This window comes from Natator depressus, chromosome 2 (genome assembly GCF_965152275.1).
Source record: "Natator depressus isolate rNatDep1 chromosome 2, rNatDep2.hap1, whole genome shotgun sequence".
Classification (NCBI taxonomy): Eukaryota; Metazoa; Chordata; order Testudines; family Cheloniidae; genus Natator; species Natator depressus.
Genome location: NC_134235.1, coordinates 195,090,344 through 195,115,683, shown reverse-complemented (window position 1 = coordinate 195,115,683; position 25,340 = coordinate 195,090,344). Strand labels below are relative to the sequence as shown.

Below are 25,340 nucleotides of genomic sequence, written 5' to 3'. Positions count from 1 at the left end.
AGTTCTTTGTCCTTAATTTAGCACTTACATATTGTTGTCATTCTGGAGGTGGCATGGAACTGGCTTGTTATCATCCCACCCCCAAGTATGCCACTGAGCTGTGGAAGAGTGTCCCCAGTGGATATGACAGACAGTACACTATGGAGTGTATCATTCATTGTAAGGGAATAATGACAATACAGAGCTATCAGTGGACAAGTCATTGCTAAATCCAAATCCTATGAGGACATATGCTTACACTACACCTCGTCAGCCATCTCTTACAAATTTCACCTGAAATAGATGCTCGAAATCTTGGACGGGTCCATTGCCAGCTCTAGAATGGCCCTGAATTCTTCTTGTTTTGTTCATTGTTTTGTTATATCTTTCACCGCTTTTAGTATTTAAGAATCAGGTCTCAAATTTGGAGACTGAATCATTGGCATATCTGACAGATCAATCCTTATCCCAACTACCGTATCTTTATGGTTGATCTGATTCCATCTGGAACTGCTACAGCCATCGTTATCCCCATTATTGAAACTGACTGGTTTAACATCAGTTGAGTGGGAAGCAGCATTTCTATGTGCTCTGCTCTGAGTCGGTTCAGCATTAGATGATTTAACCTCCCCTTTGCCAAACTGGTGTCCATCTGTATCAGTCCTTCCAAAGATAACAGTTTCAAGCACTGAGATGTTTACTTTACTTTCATTGAGATCTTTGGTTGAATTGCCAATAATATTAATGGAGCTGGAATATAAATCACACTGAATGTAAAATATTTGGGCTTCACTGTATGGGGCAAATGTCCACGTAAAGAGAAGGGTAATTAAATTCTCTTGCATTATAACCCTGATTTAGCTGAGGGCTTGCACATAGGGGAATCTTCTCTGGAGAAACCTCATGTGTTGTCACTCTTGTTGTCAATATCGTAAATGGTGACTATAATAAAAGCCTTAATTAGGAAAGAAGGGAAAGAAATAATACATCTATTGAACTTTAGTATTATTAATGTGCAAGAGAAGAAGGGTTATGCTGATGCTTGCTGTTAGCTCTTTCATTGTGCACATAAATCTCTATTTTATATCGGTTGACCAAGCTTACTGTCACTGATCATCCAAATATGCAAACATTGCAGACACAGAGTTTTGCTACCCTTGACATAATTTAAGCTGTTATTTAAAATAAATAAATAATTATAATGTTTCTGTCCCTCTGGGTTGCAAAGATAATCTTTGAATTAATATAAATCAGTGTCCATCGCAGTGCTGTCAGGCTGGGCGTGCAGCTGGACATGCTGAAACAGTTGAATTGACAGATGTGGCATTTTTCTACTATTCGAATTAAGAGGTTGTTGACTTCAAATGCTAACACTGCTAAACATGTAGGCAAAACAATATGATCAAATTAAGTTATGGAACTGTAAGTATAATGGGCAGCTGGGTACAGTTTTAAGTTTTGATTCTCCAGAATCAAAAGCACGAGTTGTACTCAAAACCAAAAGAGGGCCCAGCTGTCTCACGCAGGCTAAATGGAGTCTAGTAAAAATAGGATTTTCTTTTGATGCTTACTGTATTTAACCTTTTATCTATGTTTGACATTTATATCACTTCCATTTTAGCCTGCTGGCATCAAATGAGTAGTTGCTTTTACCAATATTAGAAAATTTGTCTCTGTAGAAAATGGCAAGGGATTTTCTTTGCAGATTATGGGTTGTTGTTTTTTTTAATGTAAAGTTTAGACTGCGTTTACTTCTTGCCTTTTTCATTTGAACTAATTGCCTAGTGCTTTTAGGGCTTTGTTTTCTGTGTCCCTCACATACTGTAGCAGTGCTGTGACCCCAGCATTTGTTTAGGTTTATAAAGTGTACAATTAGCCCTTTTAATGCCTAGTTCAGTCACAATTAAACCTCCCCTGATGGCTTATGATTGGTCTTTCCAAAGGCTGTAGAGGTGTTTTTAATTATTAATTCTCTGGTTTGTTTCTTACAGCAGTCTCAGCTGTGCTTTATTATTCAAAGGTTAATGCAAGCTGAGAACCGGGTAAATTAAATTTGTTTGGCAGCTAGCAATCTGATGTATTACAGACATTGTGAGATACAGATGAGCAGCAACTCTTTTGCTGTTGTGATGCTTAAAAAGACAGATTTTATTTTTACGGCAATTGCTAGTTTTGGTAGCATGGCTGATATTATAAGATGATGGTTCCATAATATGATAGTGTCTGCAACACATTTTTGTTAAGAAGTGTGTAGTTTAGAAATACAAGATGCATTAGCAGCTCTTATAGAAAATTGATGTAGATATCATTACTAATGAACTGGTACACTGCACAGTAGTAAGTCACCCAGTTGTATGTGGGGAATCATACAATCAGACGTTTTAATGAAGGGAGCTGAAGGAATTTCAGGTGGAAGAGGGTTTATTAACTTTCAGTGAACAAAATGAATAGTTGAGAAGTGAACATGACATGATGTTATGTAATAATTGTATGCCGTGGGTACATTGTGAGGCAGGGAGCATAGCCAAGAGCTTTCATCTGTTCGAGACATACAGCTATTTCACAAACCCTGCATGCTCTGGAATTCTTTATTGCAGTCATAACAAGAATTATTTCATAAGAAATGCCTTAAGAAAATACTATGACACTTATTTTGAAAAATCCACTAACCCGTCTTTCCTGTAAAATATGGTAGGTGCCCACATCACAGAAGTCACCATCATGACTGATTTTAATTAGAAATAATGTTTGACGTTGTTGTTGTTGTTATATATAGACAAACCACTAACCTAGAGGTATTCTGTAGGTTCTTCAAACACAAAATATTACTTGTATTAGAACCTAGCTTATCAACTAATTAGATCTGACTATGTTATTGATATTTACTGAAATCAAGTAACTAACACATCCACAGAAAAAATAAACGTTAGGGTTGTGCTCACTGCAACTAAAATCCTGCATGTGAAAGTCCACACTGAATAAAATGTATGGTTCTGAGGCTGAGCTTGTGTTATTTGAAAAGAGGTTACTTTGATTTATATGGAAGCCGTGTTGCAAAAAATATATTAGTTTTCAATGTGCCTAGATGTTGATTGAATACAGGAGGGGGGTTTTCTATTTCCAAATATAGAGCTATATTCTGTACATTTTAAATATATGTTACTACTCTGGTAGTTTAAATGAGGAATTTATATTAACATATTCCTACAATTTAACCTGCTAGTATCTCTTTCTTTTGATAAGCTTTTCAGTACATTGTAATAATTGTAGAGTAAAACAGCCTTCTGTATTAGTCATTGGAGTGATCTAGAATAGTGACTTAGAGCATCCAGCCAGAAGGTCATTTGTATGGTGCCAAGATTTTAATGCAGTCTGTCCTGTATAATAATGTGTGTTGCTGCAATGCCACCTAGTGATGAGGTGGATAAGGAGGTAGTTGAATACTGCATGGCTGACAAACAAGTAGTCTCTGTCTCCTTGTATTGTAAATACTGCCTCACCTCCCTCCGCTAAGAATATTTTAGTCGCAGTCAGGAAGCTAATCTTTCTATAATTATTTGAATAATTTATTAATACAGTGATTATACTACATTTACGTGTCTGATTACCACTTCGGGTGAAAAAGAAGATGGCATCAGACAAATGTATTATTGGGGAACAGCTCCATGAATGCAATATATTATTTTTGCTTCTGGTGTGATTGCCAGATAATGTTATCATAAATATAACTGATGTACTATATGCTCAGTTTTATGTGGTTACTCATTATGCCATATTTTTGTTTTCTGTTTTAGTGCTGGACCCAAAGGAGACAACATTTATGAATGGAGGTCAACTATACTGGGGCCTCCAGGTTCTGTGTATGAAGGGGGAGTTTTCTTCCTTGACATTACCTTTTCACCAGACTATCCTTTTAAACCACCTAAGGTTAGTAGAAGAATTTTAAAAGTAAAATAGCAGTACCCAGTAAATAATTAAATGGTATATGTCCATAGTACTCCTTTTTAATAATCATTCTGCAACAAGAGAGCTAGCAGCATCAGCGACCTCTATAGTTGTCTTTAGATCAAAGAATCAGTTAACCATTAACATATTCCAGCCTAACAGTACCCTTCATTTTTCCTCGGTACACCCTCCCACTACAGTTTAAAAATGTTAACGCTGTAACAGCTAATCTACGCTGCAAATGCTTTGCTGGTATAGCTGTACTGGGAAAGCCCCTCATGGTGGAAACACATCTCATACAGGCAAAAGGAGTGCTTTTACAGGTATCATTCAACCACCTCCCCAAATAACATAAGCTACACAGGCAAAATAACTCTTTTGCCAGGCTAAGCTTCATCTACGAGGGGAATTCTGGCATATTCTGGAGCATATGTCAGTAAAACTTTGTAGTGTAGACCTCGCCTGAAACAGAAAGGAGAATAAGAACGGTGGGGGGGGAGGGCATGGGGGAGAATGAGGAGGAACAGGGGGGAAATGGGGAACCCTGGTTGGGGGTTGAAGGGGAGTTATGGAGGGCATACATAGCCCATGGCTTGCAGAGGGAATGGGGTGGGGCCCTAGTATGGGCGGCATACAAAGGCCCTGGCATGAGGGAACGGGTGGCACACACAACCCTGGTATGCAGTTGGAGTGGGTGGCAAAAAGAGCCCTGGCATGGAGGAAGAGAATGGGGGGACATGGTAGGGAGGGCAAGGGGGAAGAGGGGGCACACAGCAGAAGAGATGATTGCAGGGGGTCCCTGAAATAGAGGGGGATGGGAGGTTGGCAGACAGGGAGCTTGTGGGGGAGATTGGAGAGATATGAGAAGATCCTGAGGTGTGCAGTGTGCTCAGCCTACAGAAGAAACAAAGTGTATCACAACCTTGTTCTGTAGTATCCCAGAGTATCTGAACATTGAGGTCACTGACGAGAATGTTATAGTTGAGGTTCATCTATCCCCCTGACCACTGTTTTAGCCAAAACTTTCCAGTTCATATTTAGGCATGTAAATAAGAGGCCTGGCTTTCAAAAGTGATGAGAATCCATAGCCCCTCCTATTTAAGTCAGTTGAAGCTTTCGGTGCTCAGGCCATCTGAAATCGGGGCGGAGACCTTCAGGCCCACTCTGGCCCCTTTACACTGCATAAAAGAGCCAGAGCAGGACAAAGAGGATTAAATGCCCCATACCCCAGTAGGGGAGGATTCTCCAGGCATAGGCACTGTAGAACACAGCTGTAGAGCTGCCTCACAAGGACCCCCTCACTTATCCCTGTATAGAGTCCTGGCAGGAGTGGGGCTGAGGGTGGCTATAGAATCACAGCACTGCAGAGATTCCAGGCAGCGCTGTGGCCAATAAGGAAGCCTGAGCGATTAACCCCTTCCCTCCCACGCGGAGGATGGGCCCCAAAGTGGCTGCTGCCCCTGGCCGGCGCAGCACAGGGCGGCTGCGGCTGGAGGGTCCCGCTGGCTGGACCTCGGCCCTAACACGCAATAAAGACTTTGGCTTTTGGAAAGAAAGAAAGAAAGAAGTCACTTAGCCTATGCCTGCACTACAGAGCTCAGCCCCCTGATGTAGCGGCACCATATGCACTGGTCTGGCCGCATAAGTGCATCTACACTGAGGGTTTTGTCAGCTTAATTATGTTTCTAGGGAGTGTGTTTTTTTTCAAACCCCTGACCTACATAGCTATGCTGCTATAAGTTTTGCATGTAGACCAGACCTTAGACAGCCTTCCCTCTCCCCTCTGGGCTGTCTAAGTTATGCCAGGGTCTCTTCAGCCCACAGAACAAGACATGCACCACAGAATCCCTAATTTAGGTTCCTAAATATGGATTAAAGTGCCTAACTTTAGGCACATAAATTGGAAAATTACAGCCATTTTAAGAGTAGTTAATGTCAGTCCCCTAACAAAAAAAAAAACAAACAAACAAAACTCAAAAGGGGATATTCACATGCAGATGATAAGAGTAGCGTTAAGCTCTCTCCGAAATGTGAAGCCATAAAATAAGCTAAACCACAATACTTTTTTTTGATATGGCTATCTAAAGAGATAGATATGAGAGAAGAAGATCTGGTTCTTCTTTCTGTTGAAACTGCACTTCAGTTTTGAGGAAACACATTAAATGAGTCCTTTCCAAATAGAAGGTAAAGGTCCAATTTGCTCTCTCGCCCTGAGATAATGACTTTTTCAGACCCCACTCAATTATATTTGGTGACTGTATTATTTTGTAAAATGAGTAATGAAATTTTGTGTTTCTTATTAATGAAATAGGGAAGTTCTTATCCTGCTTTCTAACCACTGTTTTGTGCTCCTTTATTCTTGCTTCCACTTGTCATTATAAGACATTTGTGCATATAAATAATATACACGTTGTGACAAAGTTCCTGCTCTACCTTGGTGGGTCTTGCGCTTATTGGCGGATTTGCTCACCTTGGAGCTTCACGGCAGCCCTCAGCTTGGCCATTTTTCTGAATTCACAGTCCAGGTCGACTCCTCCTGTGTCTGACCAGGAGTTGGGAGGATTTGGGGGGAACCCGGGCCCGCCCTCTACTCCGGGTTCCAGCCCAGGGCCCTGTGGAATGCAGCTGTCTAGAGTGCCTCCTGGAACAGCTGTGCGACAGCTACAACTCCCTGGGCTACTTCCCCATGGCCTCCTCCCAACACCTTCTTTATCCTAACCATAGGACCTTCCTCCTGGTGCACTTCCTCCTGGACCATTCCACCTGATAATGCTTGTACACCTCAGCCCTTCAACAGTCCACGTTCTCACTCTCAGCTCCTAGTGCCTCTTGCTCCCAGCTCCTCACACGCACACCACAAACTGAAGAGAGCTCCTTTTTAAAACCCAGGTGCCCTGATTAGCCTGCCTTAATTGATTCTAGCAGCTTCTTGTTTGGCTGCAGATGTTCTAATCAGCCTGTCTTAATTGTCTCCAGAGGGTTCCTGATTGTTCTGGAACCTTCCCTGTTACCTTACCCAGGGAAAAGGGACCTACTTAGCCTGGGGCTTATATATCTGCCTTCTGTTACTCTCCTATAGCCATCTGGCCCGACCCTGTCACAACGTGTATTGTGATAGAGAGTGATAGAACTGATGATACTGTATTGTACTATTACAGAGACAGCAATTACAACAAGGTCAGTTGTTATCCATAAAAAAAAATGGGGGTGTATGTGCAGAGGACCAGTATCAGTATTTTACTAAACCTCCTTTTTGAACTGTGTGACTTTTATTCTAACATCTTTCATCCATTGTTGTAGATAATCTCTATCTTCAAACGTGCTCTGAGGAATCTTACATTGTTCATGTTTTCAGTGTGCATATTCTCCCTCCTCTCAGGAACTGACTCATGTATAAAATCCTTTGGGAAGTCCCTTGAGAAATGGAGTGTGGGAAGGTGACTACTTGTCACAAGATAACTGCTGCAGTCAGTATGTTGTTTAAATCTGTCCTCCTAACCTTGATTTGTATAGCCTAAAAAAAATCTGTCAAGGAGGCAGACTATCTGGTAGAAAGCTTCATGGTACAGTTCTGTGTATGTAAGTAGGCAGAATTGCCACCTCTCTCAGTTTTATTTTAAGACTTGTGATATTTGGTGCTGTTCTTAAAGCCCCAGCTTCTGGAGTCATGTGAATGTGAGAATCTCCCCTTTATTTATTTATTTTATTCATTTTTAGTCCTCATGGTTGTGAAGAAAAGTTTAAGAAAGGCTTAAAACTAAAAGGCAAATAAAAAGAACCTAAAACTTATTAGTTTTTCTGAAAAAAAAATCGCATGATTTGGAAGCCATATCAAGATTTGGCGGGGAGGGGGCCTTGATTCATGTTTTTTTTAATGCTTGCAGTTAGCAATACTGAGTAGGTGACTTGCACGTGGGTGTAGAATTGAAACAGCCTGACACTCATTTGTTACTATTGTAGAATTCATACATTCCTCCTGAGACTTTTAAGGCTGCTTTTATTCTCTGTTACTATTAAGGAAACATTTAAAGGAACACTGTCAAATTTGATAATCCCAAAATTTGACCACAGAAGCACTGGCAAGAAACATGTCTTGCCAGTCTCAGATGCAATCACATGACTTTGGTTGAGGTTCCAAAGGCCCATATCACAAGACACAGTTATTGTTCCAAGACCTAATCTAAAGCCCACTGAAGTCAATGGATGTCAAACTATTTTTCTGTTTGCAGATGTCATGGAATCCATTAATGAGAGAGAGAGTATATGTGTTAAGAAGTGGGGGGAAATATTTTTAAAATTATGAAAAATACTTTGCTGGTGAACTTGTAATTAGGGTTGCCAAGCATCTGGTTTTCGACTGGAACGCCCGGTCGAAAGGGGACCCTGGCAGCTCTGGTCAGCACTGCTGATTGGGCTGCTAAAAGTCTGGTTGGCTCTGCAGTAGGGCTAAGGCAGGCTCCCTGCCTCCCCTGGCTCTGGGCAGCTCCCGGAAGCAGTGGCATGTCCTCGCTTTGGTTCCTAGGCTCAGAGGCAGCCAGGGAGTTCCACGCGCTGCCCCTGCCTCAAGCGCTCACTCCCCAGCTCTCATTGGCCAGGAACCACGGCCATTGGGAGCTTCAGAGCCAGCACCTCTGGATGGGACAGCACGCAGAGAGACCTGGCAGTGCCTCCACCTAGGAGCCAGAGGGGGGACATGCCACTGCTTCTGGGAGCTGCCTGAGGTAAGTGCCGCCTGGAGCCTGCACCCTGCATCCCCTTCTGCACCTGAACCCCCTGCCCCAGCCCTGAGCCCACTCCCTCACCCAAACTCCCTCCCAGAGCCTGCACCCCTTGCTGTATCCCAACCCCCTGCCCCAGCCTGGAGCCCCCTCCTGAACCCCAAACCCCTCATCTCTAGCCCCACACCAGAGCCCACAACCCCAGCCAGAGCCCTCATTCTCCCCCGCACCCTAACCCTCTGCCCCAGCCTGGAACCACCTCCCACACTCTGAACCTCTTGGCCCCATCCCATAGCCCCCTCCTGCACCCCAGACCCCTCATTTCTGGCCCCACTCCAAAGCCTGCACCCCAAACCGGAGCCCTCACCCCCTCCTGCACCCCAACCCCTGCCCCATCCCAGTGAAAATGAACAAGTGAGCAAGGGTGGAGGAGAGCGAGTGACAGATGAAGGGGAGATGGAGTGAGCAGGAGCAGGGCCTTGGAGAAGGGGCGGGGAAGGGGTGGGGCTTCAGGGGGAAGGGGCGGGACAGGGGTGGGGCAAGGATGTTTGGTTTTCTGCAATCAGAAATTTGGCAACGCCTCAGTTCCTTTGTGCACACTCAAAACCTATTCATGCATTTTTGAGTACTAGCTCCTATGCACATAAGTGTTAATACTCAGAAAACTTTATATTTATCAAATAATATGAAAACATATTTACATGTGCAAAGCTGTGCAAGCCAAAACCAGGAGGAATTTGGCCTATATGTTTTTGAGCCCAGTAATAACATTTTAAATTTATTCTTCCATGTAGTCAAACAGTTTTCCTGCCTCTTTTCTGTACTTTCAAATTCCTTCCTCCTTCCCCATTTTTTCCTGCCTTTTTCCTCATCACGTAAAAGAACTTAATCCTGTAGCCACTCAGTGTTTGCTTATTTTTTTTTCAAATTTTCCCTTTCCAAATCCTCCCTCAGTTTAAACCATCTCCTCCTTTATCATCATCCCCAGCAATTTCTAAAGACTTTGGAACTATTATCCTTATGTCTCTCATTCATTTTTAAAATCTTCTCAGCTCTTTTGTGTCTGCTGCTCTTAAAGTCCCTCTGGTGCTTCATCCCGATCTTTTGTACATTTAATAACTTGCGTTGGGGGATTGGTAAAGCCAGGAGGCTCATTTGAACTGAATCAAAAAGTATGCTTTCAGGAAAAATAGTATTCTCTGTAGCACTTCAGGATTCAGGGCCATTCCCCCTATGTGGCCCAGCTATATTCCAAAAGATCATGTACCTAAACAGTATTGCCCCAGTCCACCAGATTCCCTTCACTCCACACAAACCAATCCTTCTCCCAAGGTCAATATTTTCCATCCTGCCTATCCTGTCCTGAATTATTCTGCTTGTCTATTCCTGTCAGTGTCCTTCTGAAAGGTAGACATGAACCTAATAGCACATTAGTTATAAATCAATATCAATAACTTATTTTCCATAAATAGCAAAAAAAAAAAAATCTCTGTGGTATATCACTGAATGCTGTTTGATTTGCTCTTCATGATATCCATCTCCCCTGCCACCCTTTGAACTCAGTTCTTTTCAACCTTTTAACCTTTTTTTTTTTCAGTTGTGTTTTGTTTGTTTTTTAAAGCATCATCTTGGTGTCAGGGAGTGCCAAGCTGTGATAAGGTGTGGAACAGACCAAGTGAAGCAGAGCACATCTGTAAAAGCCAGATGCTGATGAGATTTTGATCGGTTTCAGAGTAATAGCCGTGTTAGTCTGTATTCACAAAAAGAAAAGGAGTACTTGTGGCACCTTAGAGACTAACCAGTTTATTTGAGCATAAGCTTTCGTGAGCTACAGCATCCGATGAAGTGAGCTGTAGCTCACGAAAGCTTATGCTCAAATAAATTGGTTAGTCTCTAAGGTGCCACAAGTACTCCTTTTCTTTTTGAGATTTTGATCGTGATTCACAAACACAGCATAAATTCTGCAAGGCAAGGATTCACTTCAACCCAAAGATGAAATATCTTCCTTGTGCTTCAGTGGATGGTTGAATAGAAGGATTGGTGGCCTGTTCTGAATGGCCACTTGCAAAAATTAATAAAAGTATCTAGATGTCATGCCAGGGAAATATTCCTGCATTTCTTCTAGGACTTAATGACCTCTCCAAACACTTTTCGAAATACCTTTGAGATTCCTGTTTCTTGCTAAATATCTTCCTTTCATGCTTAAAGGTTTCCAGAAAGCTCTATCTCCTAAAGATGTCTGGCTCTACTTCCTCTACAGTATTGGGAAGTAGAGGCATATATACCTAGGAATATTGCTTCTTTTAGTCAGCTTGGGAGAATACTAACCCATTCTAATCCTATTTGTAACTTTGTTCCATATTAGAAATTGGTAAATTTTCTAAGCATGCACACCATTGAGAAATGGGAACCTTCTGAAGTTCACCCATGGTGACAAATTAATACCACAACATTTCACACACTCTAAGTTGTCAGATAAAGGGGGTTCATTTCATTATCACACTTTCCATCCCTCCAGAACAGAAAGTCTTTACAAATCAGTAGGCCATGTCATGTTCTCCCACATAGCTGTTTGTGGAAACAAGAATATTTTCAAGAAAACTACCTCCAGGAATTGTCACTACAGTGTCTGCATTTTCATCAAGAATAATCTTTATTAATAATGTCTACTCAGATATTTGACTGTATTCAATCTCCTATGATCTCAATTCCATTTATTCATAGCTATTACAAGGTGGCTATATCTGTCATTATCCTTGTACTTCTGCTACCTTTAATTTTGAATTTGAGTGATATATAAAATCCATAATCCCAACTCTACCATTAATCTTTCTAAGGACTTTAATCTCAACTGACTGAAAGATGGTACACAGGACTTGAAAGCTTTCATAATGCTAACTCATTTCAAAATCAAAACTAGAATAACAGAAAAGTCCATTTCCCCTTGTAAATCTCACATGTATATTGATTGATTGAAAAATTGTTCTCAGGATTTGAAAGTTTAGCTGCGTTAAATCAATTTAGAATGCTAGGAAAGTCTTGTTTCTTTGTAAATATCACAAACAGTGTCTATAGTATCTTGTCTTAATAGCAATATTGAATATCTCTTTCATGTTTCGTACATGATGGTCATGTAATGCTAATCTGTATGCACAAAATATCATTATCTACTATAGAATACCTCTCCTGTGATACAAGCCTTATGCTCTTTTCATAAATTCAGTCTGATATATGAGACTTCAGTTCCTTTTGTCCAGAGCTTTTACTTCTCTTTTCATATTTATTTTATACATGATTGGCTTTTAAGGACAAATTTTTCTTATCTGCAGTATAATAGCTAATTTTTCAAGATGCCATTTATCTGAGGGGAAAAGCAAGCATAAAATTGGCATTCTTAAGTATTACCAAGTGTATTTCCAATGCCTACTATTACCTGACATTCAAAAATCATGCCAGACCCCAAAAAATCATTTTGTCTTAAAATCATGAGATTTTTCAAAAAAATAATCACATTGTTTTTCACCTGCCTCTGATATGTTAATTTTTGGGGGGGGAAGCTGCCCACCCTCTCCAGTTTGTATGCTAGCATTTCAGGTTCAAAATGAACTGAAATACACACACACACACACACACACACACTGCATGCATCCTTATTCACTACTCAGAGAGGCCTCTACTTACCCTCTCCTATAACTCTGGGTGTGACGGCTGTCACTCTAGCCCTCCGACTTAACTCATGAGAATAGCCACTGTCCTATCGGCACTGTTTCTCCATGTTCTCCCTTCCCGCCCTCAGCCTCCCTGTTACACCCTATCTCCTCTTGCTCCTCCTCCCCCCAGTATTTAGCTCAGAGTCTCCTGCCCATCCCATTGTCATTCTAAGCCATGCCACATTCCTCTGCAACTCCTTTCAGCTACCTTCTGTTCCCCACATTCCCCCCGATTCCTCATGGTTTCTTGTCCTGTTTCCTAAAAACCCTTCTGCCCTTACAGTCTCACTCTCTGTTATTCTGATCCTTGCTTGGCCTTCATATGAAGATTAAAGATCCACAGTCCTTGCTGGGGGCAGGCTCACTTTCACCTATAAAAGTGAAAGGGCCATGATGGTCATCTTGCTGAAGGCAGCCTGTGACTTCAGTCCCTTTGTCAGTAAATGAAGACAGAAGACAGTTGGGGAAAGAGTGAAACGTGATTGAAGGCAGAAACCAGAAATGTATGCGAACCATTAAAAAGTAACCAAATATCAGAAGAGTCATGACAAAAATCGTGAGAATCAGCAATACGATTCTTAATCCTGCTATCCAGGGCTGCCAGGGCAGCTGTCTGTTAAGACTGAAAACTATAATCTGCATTTCCCCTCCCTCTCAAACCCTTTGTAACACTATCCATTTCACTGTTTGGATCTTCACATGACACTGAAACTACATGGCAGTACACAGCAGACTTCAGCGGAGGTTAAGTCCAGATGCAGTTCTTCCTTCTCCCCATTGGAGTAACTTCAGTGCCCATCAAAGGGACAGAATCACAGAGAACACCAGACAGCAGCAGGGGACTGTGATACACATAGAAAGAGACAAGACAGAGGAGAGGAGGAGGACATATATATTATCAGTACAAGCAAAGGTCACGTCTGATATAAAATGGCATTGTGAAGCACTGTGGTTTTCTGGGAATTCAAGTACCTTCTAATTCTTCTGAGTTTCATAATTATCATTCTTTCCCACTATATTTTCAGTATGCCAAATTAAGCTTCCTTTTATTTATTTGTTTATTTATTTTAGGGCTGTCAAGTGCTTAATCGTGTGATTAAAAAAATTAATCGCAATGAATCACGTGATTAATCACGCTGTTAAACAATAATAGAACACTATTTATATAAATATTTTTGGATGTTTTCCACAATGTTTCATTGATTTCAATTACAACACAGAATACAAAGTATACAGTGCTCACTTTTTATTTATTTTTTATTATAAATATTTGCACTGTAAAAATAAAAGAAATAGTATTTTTCAATTCACTTAATACAAGTACTATAGTGCAATCTCTTTATCATGAAAATTGAACTTAGAAATGTAGAATTATGTACAAAAAATAACTGCATTTAAAAATAAAACAATGTAAAACTTTAGAGCCTACAAGTCCACTCAGTCCTTCTTCTTGTTCAGCCAATCGCTCACACAAACAAGTTTGTTTACATTTCAAGGAGATAATGTTGCCTGCTTCTTGTTTACAATGTCACTGGAAAGTGAGAACAGGCGTTCGCATGGCACTGTTGTAGCCAGCGTTGCAAGATATTTACATGCCAGATGCGCTAAAGATTGATATGTCACTTCAACCACCATTCCAGAGGACATGCGTCCATGCTGATGACAGGTTCTGCTTGATAATGATACAAAGCAGTGCAAACCAATAAATGTTCCTTTTCATCACCTGAGTCAGGTGCCACCAGCAGAAGGTTGATTTTCTTTTTTGGTGGTTCGGGTTCTGTAGTTTCTGCATCGGAGTGTTGTTCTTTTAAGACTTCTGAAAGCATGCTCCCTACCTCGTCCCTCTCAGATTTTGGAAGGCACTTCAGATTCTTAAATCTTGGGTTAAGTGCTGTAACTATCTTTAGAAATCTCACCTTGGTATCTTCTTTGAGTTTTGTCAAACCTGCAGTTAAAGTGTTCTTAAAACGAACAACATGCTGGGTCATCATCCGAGACTGCTATAACATGAAATATATGGCAGAATGCAGGTAAAACACAGAACAGGAGACATACAATTCTCCCCCATGGAGTTCACTCACAAATTTAATGAATCCATTATTTGTTTAACAAGCGTCATCAGCATGGAAACATGTCCTCTGGAATGGTGGCCAAAGCGAAGGGGCATGTGAATGTTAGCATATCTGGAATGTGAATATCTTGCAGTGCCGACTACAAAAGTGCCAAGCGAACACCTGTTCTCACTTTCAGGTGACATTGTAAATAAGAAGCAGGCAGCATTATCTCTTGTAGATGTAAACAAACTTGTTTGTCTTAGCAAATGGCTGAACAAGAAGTCGGATTGAGTGGACTTGTAGGCTCCAAAGTTTTACTTTGTTTTGTTTTTAAGTCCAGTTACATAACAACAAAAAATCCACATTTGTAAGTTGCGCTTTCACGATAAAGATGATTGCACTACAGTACTTGTATAAGGTGAATTGAAAAATACTATTTCTTTTGTTTATCATTTTTACAGTGCAAATATTTGTAATAAAAATATAAAGTGAGCACTGTACATTTTGTATTCTATGTTGTAATTGAAATCAATATATTTGAAAATATAGAAAAACATCCAAAATATTTAATAAATTTAAGTTGGTATTCTATTGTTTAACAGTGTGATTAAAACTGCAAGTAATTGCGATTAATTTTTTTGAGTTAATGGCGTGAGTTAACTGCGATTAATCAACAGCTGTAGTTTATTTATATTTGATTATAACGATCTCATCCAAAACTCAGGGCGCATGTACAAAATAAACTCTTGCCATTTCCCCACTCCCAAACTTAGATACTCCTACCACCACCACTCTCTTCCCTTCTCCCCAGGCAGACACAAAGTGCTCTAAGTTGTCAAAATGTAAGTTGGGGGTGCCCAGTTTCTTGAAGGAAATTCTTTGTACCTCAGAGATTGGGTGGCACTCACCAACTTTCCCTTTGGGAAAGAAACTGTGTAATGTTTATTGATAGTCTAGCAGTTTTATAGACCAGTTAATTCAGTCACACTGCATAAAAACGGTACATTGTTTAAAAAAAATACTAATTAAATATATTGGATGTGTGATGTTTGACTACATTTCTGTCAGAATAGATAGGTTTCTTTAGCTTATCATGAAAGGGCATTTTGGCAATACCCCAAAAGGAAAGATTGGTAGGCTACATTTTGGGGTTATTGTGACAGACATGGCTGGTTATTGTGACAGACACAGCAACAAGAGTGATGTAGTGGTGGGAGTCTGCTATAGACCACCGGACCAGGGGGATGAGGTGGATGAGGCTTTCTTCCGGCAACTCGCAGAAGCTACTAGATCGCACACCCTGGTTCTCATGGGTGACTTTAATTTTCCTGATATCTGCTGGGAGAGCAATACAGCGGTGCATAGACAATCCAGGAAGTTTTTGGAAAACGTAGGGGACAATTTCATGGTGCAAGTGCTAGAGGAGCCAACTAGAGGGGGAGCTTTTCTTGACCTGCTGCTCACAAACCAGGAAGAATTAGTGGGGGAAGCAAAAGTGGATGGGAATTTGGGAGGCAGTGACCATGAGTTGGTTGAGTTCAGGATCCTGACACAGGGAAGAAAGGTAAGCAGCAGGATACGGACCCTGGACTTCAGGAAAGCAGACTTCGACTCCCTCAGGGAACAGATGGGTAGGATCCCCTGGGGGACTAACGTGAAGGGGAAAGGAGTCCAGGAGAGCTGGCTGTATTTCAAGGAATCCCTGTTGAGGTTACAGGGACAAACCATCCCGATGTGTCGAAAGAATAGTAAATATGGCAGGCGACCAGCTTGGCTTAACGGTGAAATCCTAGCGGATCTTAAACATAAAAAAGAAGCTTACAAGAAGTGGAAGGTTGGACATATGACCAGGGAAGAGTATAAAAATATTGCTTGGGCATGTAGGAATGAAATCAGGAGGGCCAAATCACACCTGGAGCTGCAGCTAGCAAGAGATGTCACGAGTAACAAGAAGGGTTTCTTCAGGTATGTTGGCAACAAGAAGAAAGCCAAGGAAAGTGTGGGCCCCTTACTGAATGAGGGAGGCAACCTAGTGACAGAGGATGTGGAAAAAGCTAATGTACTCAATGCTTTTTTTGCCTCTGTCTTCACTAACAAGGTCAGCTCCCAGACTGGTGCGCTGGGCATCACAGCATGGGGAGTAGATGGCCAGCCCTCTGTGGAGAAAGAGGTGGTTAGGGACTGTTTAGAAAAGGTGGACGTGCACAAGTCCATGGGCCGGACGAGTTGCATCCGAGAGTGCTAAAGGAATTGGCGGCTGTGATTGCAGAGCCATTGGCCATTATCTTTGAAAACTCGTGGCGAACGGGGGAAGTCCCAGATGACTGGAAAAAGGCTAATGTAGTGCCAATCTTTAAAAAAGGGAAGAAGGAGGATCCTGGGAACTACAGGCCAGTCAGCCTCACCTCAGTCCCCGGAAAAATCATGGAGCAGGTCCTCAAAGAATCAATCCTGAAGCACTTACATGAGAGGAAAGTGATCAGGAAAGTCAGCATGGATTCACCAAGGGAAGGTCATGCCTGACTAATCTAATCGCCTTCTATGATGAGATTACTGGTTCTGTGGATGAAGGGAAAGCAGTGGATGTATTGTTTCTTGACTTTAGCAAAGCTTTTGACACGGTCTCCCACAGTATTCTTGTCAGCAAGTTAAAGAAGTATGGGCTGGATGAATGCACTATAAGGTGGGTAGAAAGTTGGCTAGATTGTCGGGCTCAACGGGTAGTGATCAATGGCTCCATGTCTAGTTGGCAGCCGGTGTCAAGTGGAGTGCCCCAGGGGTCGGTCCTGGGGCCGGTTTTGTTCAATATCCTCATAAATGATCTGGAGGATGGTGTGGATTGCACTCTCAGCAAATTTGCGGATGATACTAAACTAGGAGGAGTGGTAGATACGCTGGAGGGCAGGGATAGGATACAGAGGGACCTAGACAAATTGGAGGATTGGGCCAAAAGAAATCTGATGACGTTCAATAAGGATAAGTGCAGGGTCCTGCACTTAGGACGGAAGAACCCAACGCACCGCTACAGACTAGGGACCGAATGGCTAGGCAGCAGTTCTGCGGAAAAGGACCTAGGGGTGACAGTGGACGAGAAGCTGGATATGAGTCAGCAGTGTGCCCTTGTTGCCAAGAAGGCCAATGGCATTTTGGGATGTATAAGTAGGGGCATAGCGAGCAGATCGAGGGACGTGATCGTTCCCCTCTATTCGACATTGGTGAGGCCTCATCTGGAGTACTGTGTCCAGTTTTGGGCCCCACACTACAAGAAGGATGTGGATAAATTGGAGAGAGTCCAGCGAAGGGCAACAAAAATGATTAGGGGTCTGGAACACGACTTATGAGGAGAGGCTGAGGGAACTGGGATTGTTTAGTCTGCAGAAGAGAAGAATGAGGGGGGATTTGATAGCTGCTTTCAACTACCTGAGAGGTGGTTCCAGAGAGGATGGTTCTAGACTATTCTCAGTGGTAGAAGAGGACAGGACAAGGAGTAATGGTGTCAAGTTGCAGTGGGGGAGGTTTATGTTGGATATTAGGAAAAACTTTTTCACTAGGAGGGTGGTGAAACACTGGAATGCGTTACCTAGGGTGGTGGTAGAATCTCTTAGAATCTTCCTTAGAAGTTTTTAAGGTCAGGCTTGACAAAGCCCTGGCTGGGATGATTTAATTGGGGATTGGTCCTGCTTTGAGCAGGGGGTTGGACTAGATGACCTCCTGAGGTCCCTTCCAACCCTGATATTCTATGATTCTATGATTCTATGGTCTGTAAGATTAAACTAGTCAGAAAGTTATCCACAGAAACAGTTTATTAAAATGCTTAAATAACAGCCAATACATCTCTCAGATTTGTTTTTTGCCTTTCATTTGGCTGGCACAGCCTTTTTTAAATTCCATAATCACACAATGTAACATCAGGAATAAAGTCATCTTACAGAAACTTGTATTGTCTGTCTTTATCTGAGAAAGCTTTTGACTCTCTACATCACTCAATATTGCTCTGTATCCTGAAGCTCTGTGACCTGGACATGTTTCCATTTTCTTTGTTCTCCTCTGCCCTTTCCATTATTTTCAAAGGACTTCTTTATACAGCTTCTTAGAACATCTTGACTTGCTCTTTGTTATAGTTACAGCAAGGATTAGTACTAGGATCCATCTTTAGACCTACCAACTCTGCATGTCAATTGAAAATATTTATATGGTACATATATGCTTAGTATTGCTCTGTTTACTTCAAATGATATTTCTTTTGCCTCTAACGGCCTTTCCACTGAGGTGGAGTGGGCGGTTAGCCAGCTTCATAATTACCATTAATATACTGTATCATTATCATAAGTAGATATTGTTTCATTTTGGACACAATTAAAAGGTGATGGACATGAACACTCTTATACACTCCATGGAATCATTATCACTTCTAGCAAGCCATATTAAGCACTGAGCCTTTTGTTAGAGAAACCTAGGTCTTCTGTTTTGGGGGATTTATTAATTTCATTTTGGGGGGTTATTTTTAGCAATTTGAGTTTTATGTAGATGTCCAAAAACGGGTTTTTCTGGGCTTTCTCTTCGTATATACTGTAATGAGTAATCTCTTTGTAATGTTCCCTGTTTCAAACAGTACTATGTTAAAGTGCACTCCACTATAGAACATTTAGTGTGCTCCACCATGGACCAATTAATGAGCAACACATGTTTAGAAATCACACACCCAGAGTCTGCATTACCCCACCGTGTATTGGTGGTTTGATGGTGGTTATTGGATGAACATCGATTTTGCTTTCTTGCTCTTTTTTTTTGTTTCTTGTTTCATTGGCGTTTGGCAGTTAAAACTGAAAAACAGAAGCCTTACAAAAACCACAGAATGATTTCAGCCTCAGATTTCTTAACAGTTAATTAGTTTCACATCTGATAAATAAAATGTGCAGTGTAGCTCAAATAAAATAGATAGAAGGTAATACTTCCTTCTAATGCAGATGGTTTGTGTTTTCTCTTTATGCAGTAAATCTATGGGTATTCATTACCTATTAAATTTAGATTATTTGAAACATTTACAAAAAATCAAATAAATAAAGTCCTTTTGTTGGGGCACATTAGTATAGTGTGCTTTAACGGTGAGCATCATATGGTCAGTCATTTATTGTGCACTTTACATGGTAATCCATTAAGTATCTCAGCTGTTGTTCTTCCTAATTAATTGTCATTATGTATGCTACAATTTTGTAGTTAGAAAACAGAGATGGATCATCTTGTCTTAGAAATGCAGCCTTAGTCCTAGGCATAATACACACTAAATTGAGTTGCCCTCTATAAGGAATTTAAGGATACTAATTAACATAAAGGTTATTGCAACTTGCAGGGATATAGGGATTTTAAATTTAGACTGTTCTGCAGTAGTTCTGACTAAAGACTAAAGAGTTTTGGCTTGGTCTTGTTTTATGATTCTCTCTTTTGGAATGGACAAAGTTTGACAGACTAAAACCAGAACTGCTACTCCCGCCTAAACTCCAGAATTAGGCTTTGTCTACACTGGATTTTCGTCAGTAAAACTTTTGTCATTCAGGGGTGTGAAAAAAACACATTCCTGAATGACAGAAGTTTTACCGGCAAAAAGTGCCAATGCGAACAGCACTTTGTCGGCGGGAGAGCTCTCCTGCCACAAAGCTACCACCCACTCGTTGTGGTTAGAAATTTTTTGTCAGCAGGAAAGCTATTCCTGCCGACAAAGAGCGGCTCCACTGCACACTTTTTAGTGGCATAGCTGTAGCGGCACAGCTATATCGCTAAAAGGTGCATCGTGTAGACATAGGCTTAGACTCACAAAGTGCAGCGTTCATTGTGACCTTTTCCCCATGTACCTCAACTCCTTGCACCCCAGGGTTGTGCTCCTAGAGTCTTTATTCAAACAGAACAACCACTGAAGAATTGGGGGCCGTAGGAATTTTGTCTGAGTGAGGACTGCAAGTTTGGGTCCCTGAAGTATAGGGCTGTTCTATTATTTAAAATATGCCTGAAATGATATAGACCAACTCAATTCTCTATTCAGATTCCATAACTGAGCTGACATCACCGATACAGTGCAGGTTGAAGCATCATTTGGAGGGGAAGGGCTAGATATTTTGACATGAAAATAATCCAAACATTACTAATTAGCTAAGCTAATTATGGGTTGGGTGCTCCTTAGTCTAGCTTTTGAAGACATTCAGTGCATATTGTGATTGGTTTTTAAAGCTTTTCATGGTGTTGGCACTGACAACATTTGAAACCTGATCCTTGAGTCTTGTGCAGTCAACTCTCTGAGGTCACCCACACCCCTTCTTCTACTTAGGATGTGTGAAGGGGGCATTGCAGCTTTTGCTGTGGAAGGTCTTTCAGTATGGAAAACAGTCCCCACATCCCAATTCATCTTTCTTCGTCCAACCTGGCTTTTCACATTGTACTAAAGTTTTCCTCCCCGCCCATGACTACTCGTGGCTCTAAATACATATTTCCTTTCTTCTCAGTCCCTTCTTTTTCCTTATTACAAATTAACCAGTCACCAGGATGGTCACCAGGATGGTATTCACACAAGAGTTCTGAAGGATCTCAAATGTGAAATTGCAGAACTACTAACTGTGGTATATAACCTATCATTTAAATCAGCTTCTGTACCGGGTGACTGTAGGATAGCTAATGTGACGCCATTCAAAAAAAAAAAAAAAAAAAGCAGCTCCAGAGGTGATCCTGGCAATTACAGGCCAGTAATCTTAACTTCAGTACCAGGCAAATTGGTTGAACTATAGTAAAGAACAGAATTATCAGACATATAGATGAACGCAATTTGTTGGGGAAGAGTCAACATGGTTTTTGTAAAGGGAAACCATGCCACACCAATCTACTAGAATTCTTGGAGGGGGTCAACAAGCATGTGGACAAGGGTGATATACTGTACTTAGATTTTTGGAAAGCCTTTGACACGGGCCCTCACCAAAGGCTCTTAAGCAAAGTAAGGAGTCATGGGATAAGAGGGAAGGTTCTCTCATGGATTGGTAACTGGTTAAAAGATAGAAAACAAAGGGTAGGAATAAATGGTCAGTTTTCAGAATGGAGAGAGGTAAATAGTGGTGCCCCCACAGGTCTGTACTGGGACCAGTCCTATTCAAAATATCCATAAATTATCTGGAAAAAGGGGTAAACAGAGAGGTGGCAAAATTTGCAGATGTTAGAAAACTACTTAAGATAGTTACGTCCAAAGCAGACTGTGAAGAGTTACAAAAGGATTTCACAAAACTGGGTGACTGGGCAACAAAATGATAGAGGAAATTCAATGTTGAAAAATGCAAAGTAATGCACATTGGAAAACATAATCCCAACTATATATATAAAATGATGGGGTCTAAAATAGCTGTTATCACTCAAGAAAGAGATCTTGGAGTCATTGAAAACATCCACTCAATGTGCAGCGGCAGTCAAAAAAGCTAACAGAATGTTTGGAATCATTAGAAAAGGGATAGATAATAAAACAGAAAATGTCATATATCCTCTACATAAATCCATGGTATGCCCACATCTTGAATTCTGTGTGCAGATTTGGTTGCCCCATCTCAAAAAAGATATATTGGAATTGGGAAAGGTACAGAAAAGGGCAACAAAATGATTAGGGGTATGGAACTGCTTCCATATGAGGAGAGATTAATAAGACTGGGACTTTTCATCTTGGAAAAGAGACAGCTAAGGGGGGATATGATAGAGGTCTATGAAATCATGACTGGTGTGGAGAAAGTAAATAAGGAAGTGTTATTTACTCCTCATAACACACGAACTAGGGGTCACCAAATGAAATTAATCGGCAGCAGGTTTCAAACAAACAAACAAAAGGAAGTATTCCTTCACGCACCGCACAGCCAACCTGTGGAACTCTTTGCCAGGGCATGTTGTGAAGGCCAAGACTATAACAGGATTCAAAAAAGAACTCGATAAGTTAATGGAGGATAGGTCCATCAATTAGCCGGGATGGGAAGAGATGGTGTCCCTAGCCTCTGTTTGCCAGAAACTGCGACGGTCGACAGGGGATGGATCACTTGATGATTACCTGTTCTGTTCTTTCTCTCTGGGGCACCTGGCATTGGCCACTATTGGAAGACAGGATACTAGGCTAGATGGAACATTGGTCTGACCCAGTATGGCCGCTCCTATGTTCTTAACCTGATTTGTTTTTATTTAACGAGGTTAGACTTTTGTTTTTATTCTGTTTATAGAACCCAACTAACTTTGCTGTGGAGCACTAGATAAATGTATTTATCATTATTATTATTTATTGCCAAAATTGTTTTGAATTCATTTAAATTCCTTACAGGTTACCTTTAAAACCTTCTATGATATTTTTATTGTTTTCAGAAAATTGTCCTATCTTTCCCCCATTTCTGTAAAGTACAGTTCCCTGACCTGCACATATATCCTGTGAAAATAAGATATTCTGTATGCACTACAGTATAAAAGAAAATGAGTCCATAGAGGACAGATATCTTTGGGGAAATGGAAATTACTCATCTATCATTCATTTGTCTGATGATAACTTCCTGCATATACCCATAAATCTTTGAATGTTAGTAGGAGTGTTATTTAGGCTTTTGTATTAAGGAATAAATGGAAACATTAGACTGCATCCTTTACAGGACACATTTAAATGGTATCAAGTGTAAAAATCTGACCATATTGTAGAAAATGTAAAACCCCTGGAGTAATATTGTCAGCTGGCTTCTTGTCTCTTCACAATAGATGGAGATAGCCCTGCAAAACATCAGATTGTGTGTGTGACACATACAACATCAGATATGTGGGAGTCAGTGTCTGAGGGAATGAGATGCTCCTGTCTCATTTATACTTTCTAGCAATTTTCAGCTGCAGTTAGTTTCCCAAGTTGGCTGCAATGGAGGCTGGCCTGCTACAGAGTCAGGACAGTCAGCTGGAGGAGGAAACAATATTTCCAGTTATCTCCTAAATTGTGGCTTATTTATACCATTCTGGTGATGTCAATGGGACAGAACCAGCCTTTGGTGAATATCCTTATAGCAGAGAGATTTTCATCTGACCTGTAGCCAGCACAATGTCTCTGTGCCTTCTTCCTAGATAGATTTTCTTGCTGTAGTAACTTACTGGGCTGGAGATGCAGGATGCAGGAATATTTTTAAAGGGTTATAAAGGTATCAGAAGAAAGCACGTAGGTAAGCCAGCCTGAAAAAGATTAATTGAAAGCACAATTTCATAGAAAAGCATAGATATATGGAGTATAGACTAGCAAACTGCTCAATCAGCTTATGAGTTCATAATAACCTTAGGCATAAATGTATTTAAAAGCCGTTAAACCTGATATAGTTAGTTCTTTGTTACATAACTCACTGATTCATGCAATCAGGGATCCAAATATTGCCTTTCTAGATCGCTGTGAAAACGTAGTGATGAGGAAGAAGTATTTTTCATTGCCTCCAATGCTTTACCAACAGAAAGCTTCTGGCTTTTCACTCCTTTCTCTTATCAAGGCTATTTGAACGACTGAGGTAAAGGGATTGAAGAAGTGTTCAACCAGTTAAAGAATATTTACATGATTAAAATAGCAGTATGTTATTGCACATATTTGTATCATCTGCTTAGTTTACTGACAAATGTCCCCATTTGGATCCCATTGAAAACAGAAATTTTGTCCTTGCCTAAAATAAGAGTAGATTCAGAGGTGTCATCAAGTTTTTATTGCTGTCAGTACTGTCTAATGCATAATCCACTCATTTTTGACTTAATTTAGACTCCAGAAAGTTATTGTTGCTGGTGAGATATTCCACAGAAATGATACATCTTGGTTTTTAGCTGCCAAGTTGAGCAAGTCATTATAAAAATCTTGTTTTGACTTGTCATCTGAGTAAATCTAATAGGAAAACAAATTGCTGATGGGGAATAACTAAGGAACACCCAGATGTCATTTTTACATAGTCCCTTTCTATCCAATAACCGCACACCTTTCTTTTACAGCTGAAATTATTTGAAAATAAAAGGCCTGTATATTCAGGACACACTTTAAAACAGGTACACACATTACTCCAGCACAGAAAAAGGAAGGGCAGGCTACCCTTCTGGTGTGTTCAGTGTAGGTTCACTTGTATAGCCCTGTTCGGATACACAAATGTGTATCCACATCCAATCCACGATCCACAAATATTATCTGTGCATACCCGCATCCGCAGATGCGGATGTCTGCAGATATCCATGGATTTGCAGGGCTCTACACTGGGGGCCAAGGTATCCTCCCCACCGGAACCCAGTCGGGGAGAGCCGCATGGGCAGCTGTGGGGAGCCTGGGTCCCTCTACCTGCCCTGGGCAGGAGCCCGAGCAGCCCCCGCCCAGTGTCCCAGCTCCCTGCCCAGGACAGAAGGAGGGATCCAGGCTCCCCACAGCTGCCAGCATGGCTCTCCCTGACCTGGCTCCTGCTGGGGGAGGTGGCTTGGAGCCCCAGCCCAGCCACGGAAAGAGCCGGGTGGGCCATTGTGGGGAGCCGCGACGGACTCTCCACCTGCCCTGGGTGGGGGGCCTGAGCAGTCCCTGCCCTGTGTTGCTGCCCCCCAGGCCTCCCACCCAGGGTGGGTGGAGGGTCCATGCCATGGTTCCTCACAGCTGCCCACCTGGCTCTTACCGTCAGAGCCCTGTGTGGATACAAAATTTGTATCTGCATCCGTGCTGCTATCTGCAGAAATGGTCCACGGATATAAAGCGGATACCCGTGGATTTGCAGGGCTCTATTCATTTGATGTGAACTAGAATGGGTACAAACATCAAAAAAATAATAATATGAACAACAAAAGAAAAGATATGTAGATGCAATTCCATTGGTTCATTTGTGATTTTAAATTTGGAAATGCAAATCAGGTTACTGTGTCAGCCTCTCCTAAAGAATTTGTCTACCTAGCCCCAGGAC

At 41.3% G+C, this 25,340-nt stretch overlaps 1 protein-coding gene across 2 annotated transcripts in view; it reads left to right on the top strand.

Moving 5' to 3' along the window:
- The window catches only part of LOC141983015 (ubiquitin-conjugating enzyme E2 E2), a 328,802-nt gene that overhangs the window by 263,181 nt on the left and 40,281 nt on the right, over positions 1-25,340 (top strand). For both annotated transcript variants that reach the window (XM_074945661.1, XM_074945660.1), the window contains one exon: positions 3,774-3,906. In XM_074945661.1, coding sequence (XP_074801762.1) covers positions 3,774-3,906 — 133 coding nt within the window. The remainder of the gene's footprint in view (positions 1-3,773; positions 3,907-25,340) is intronic.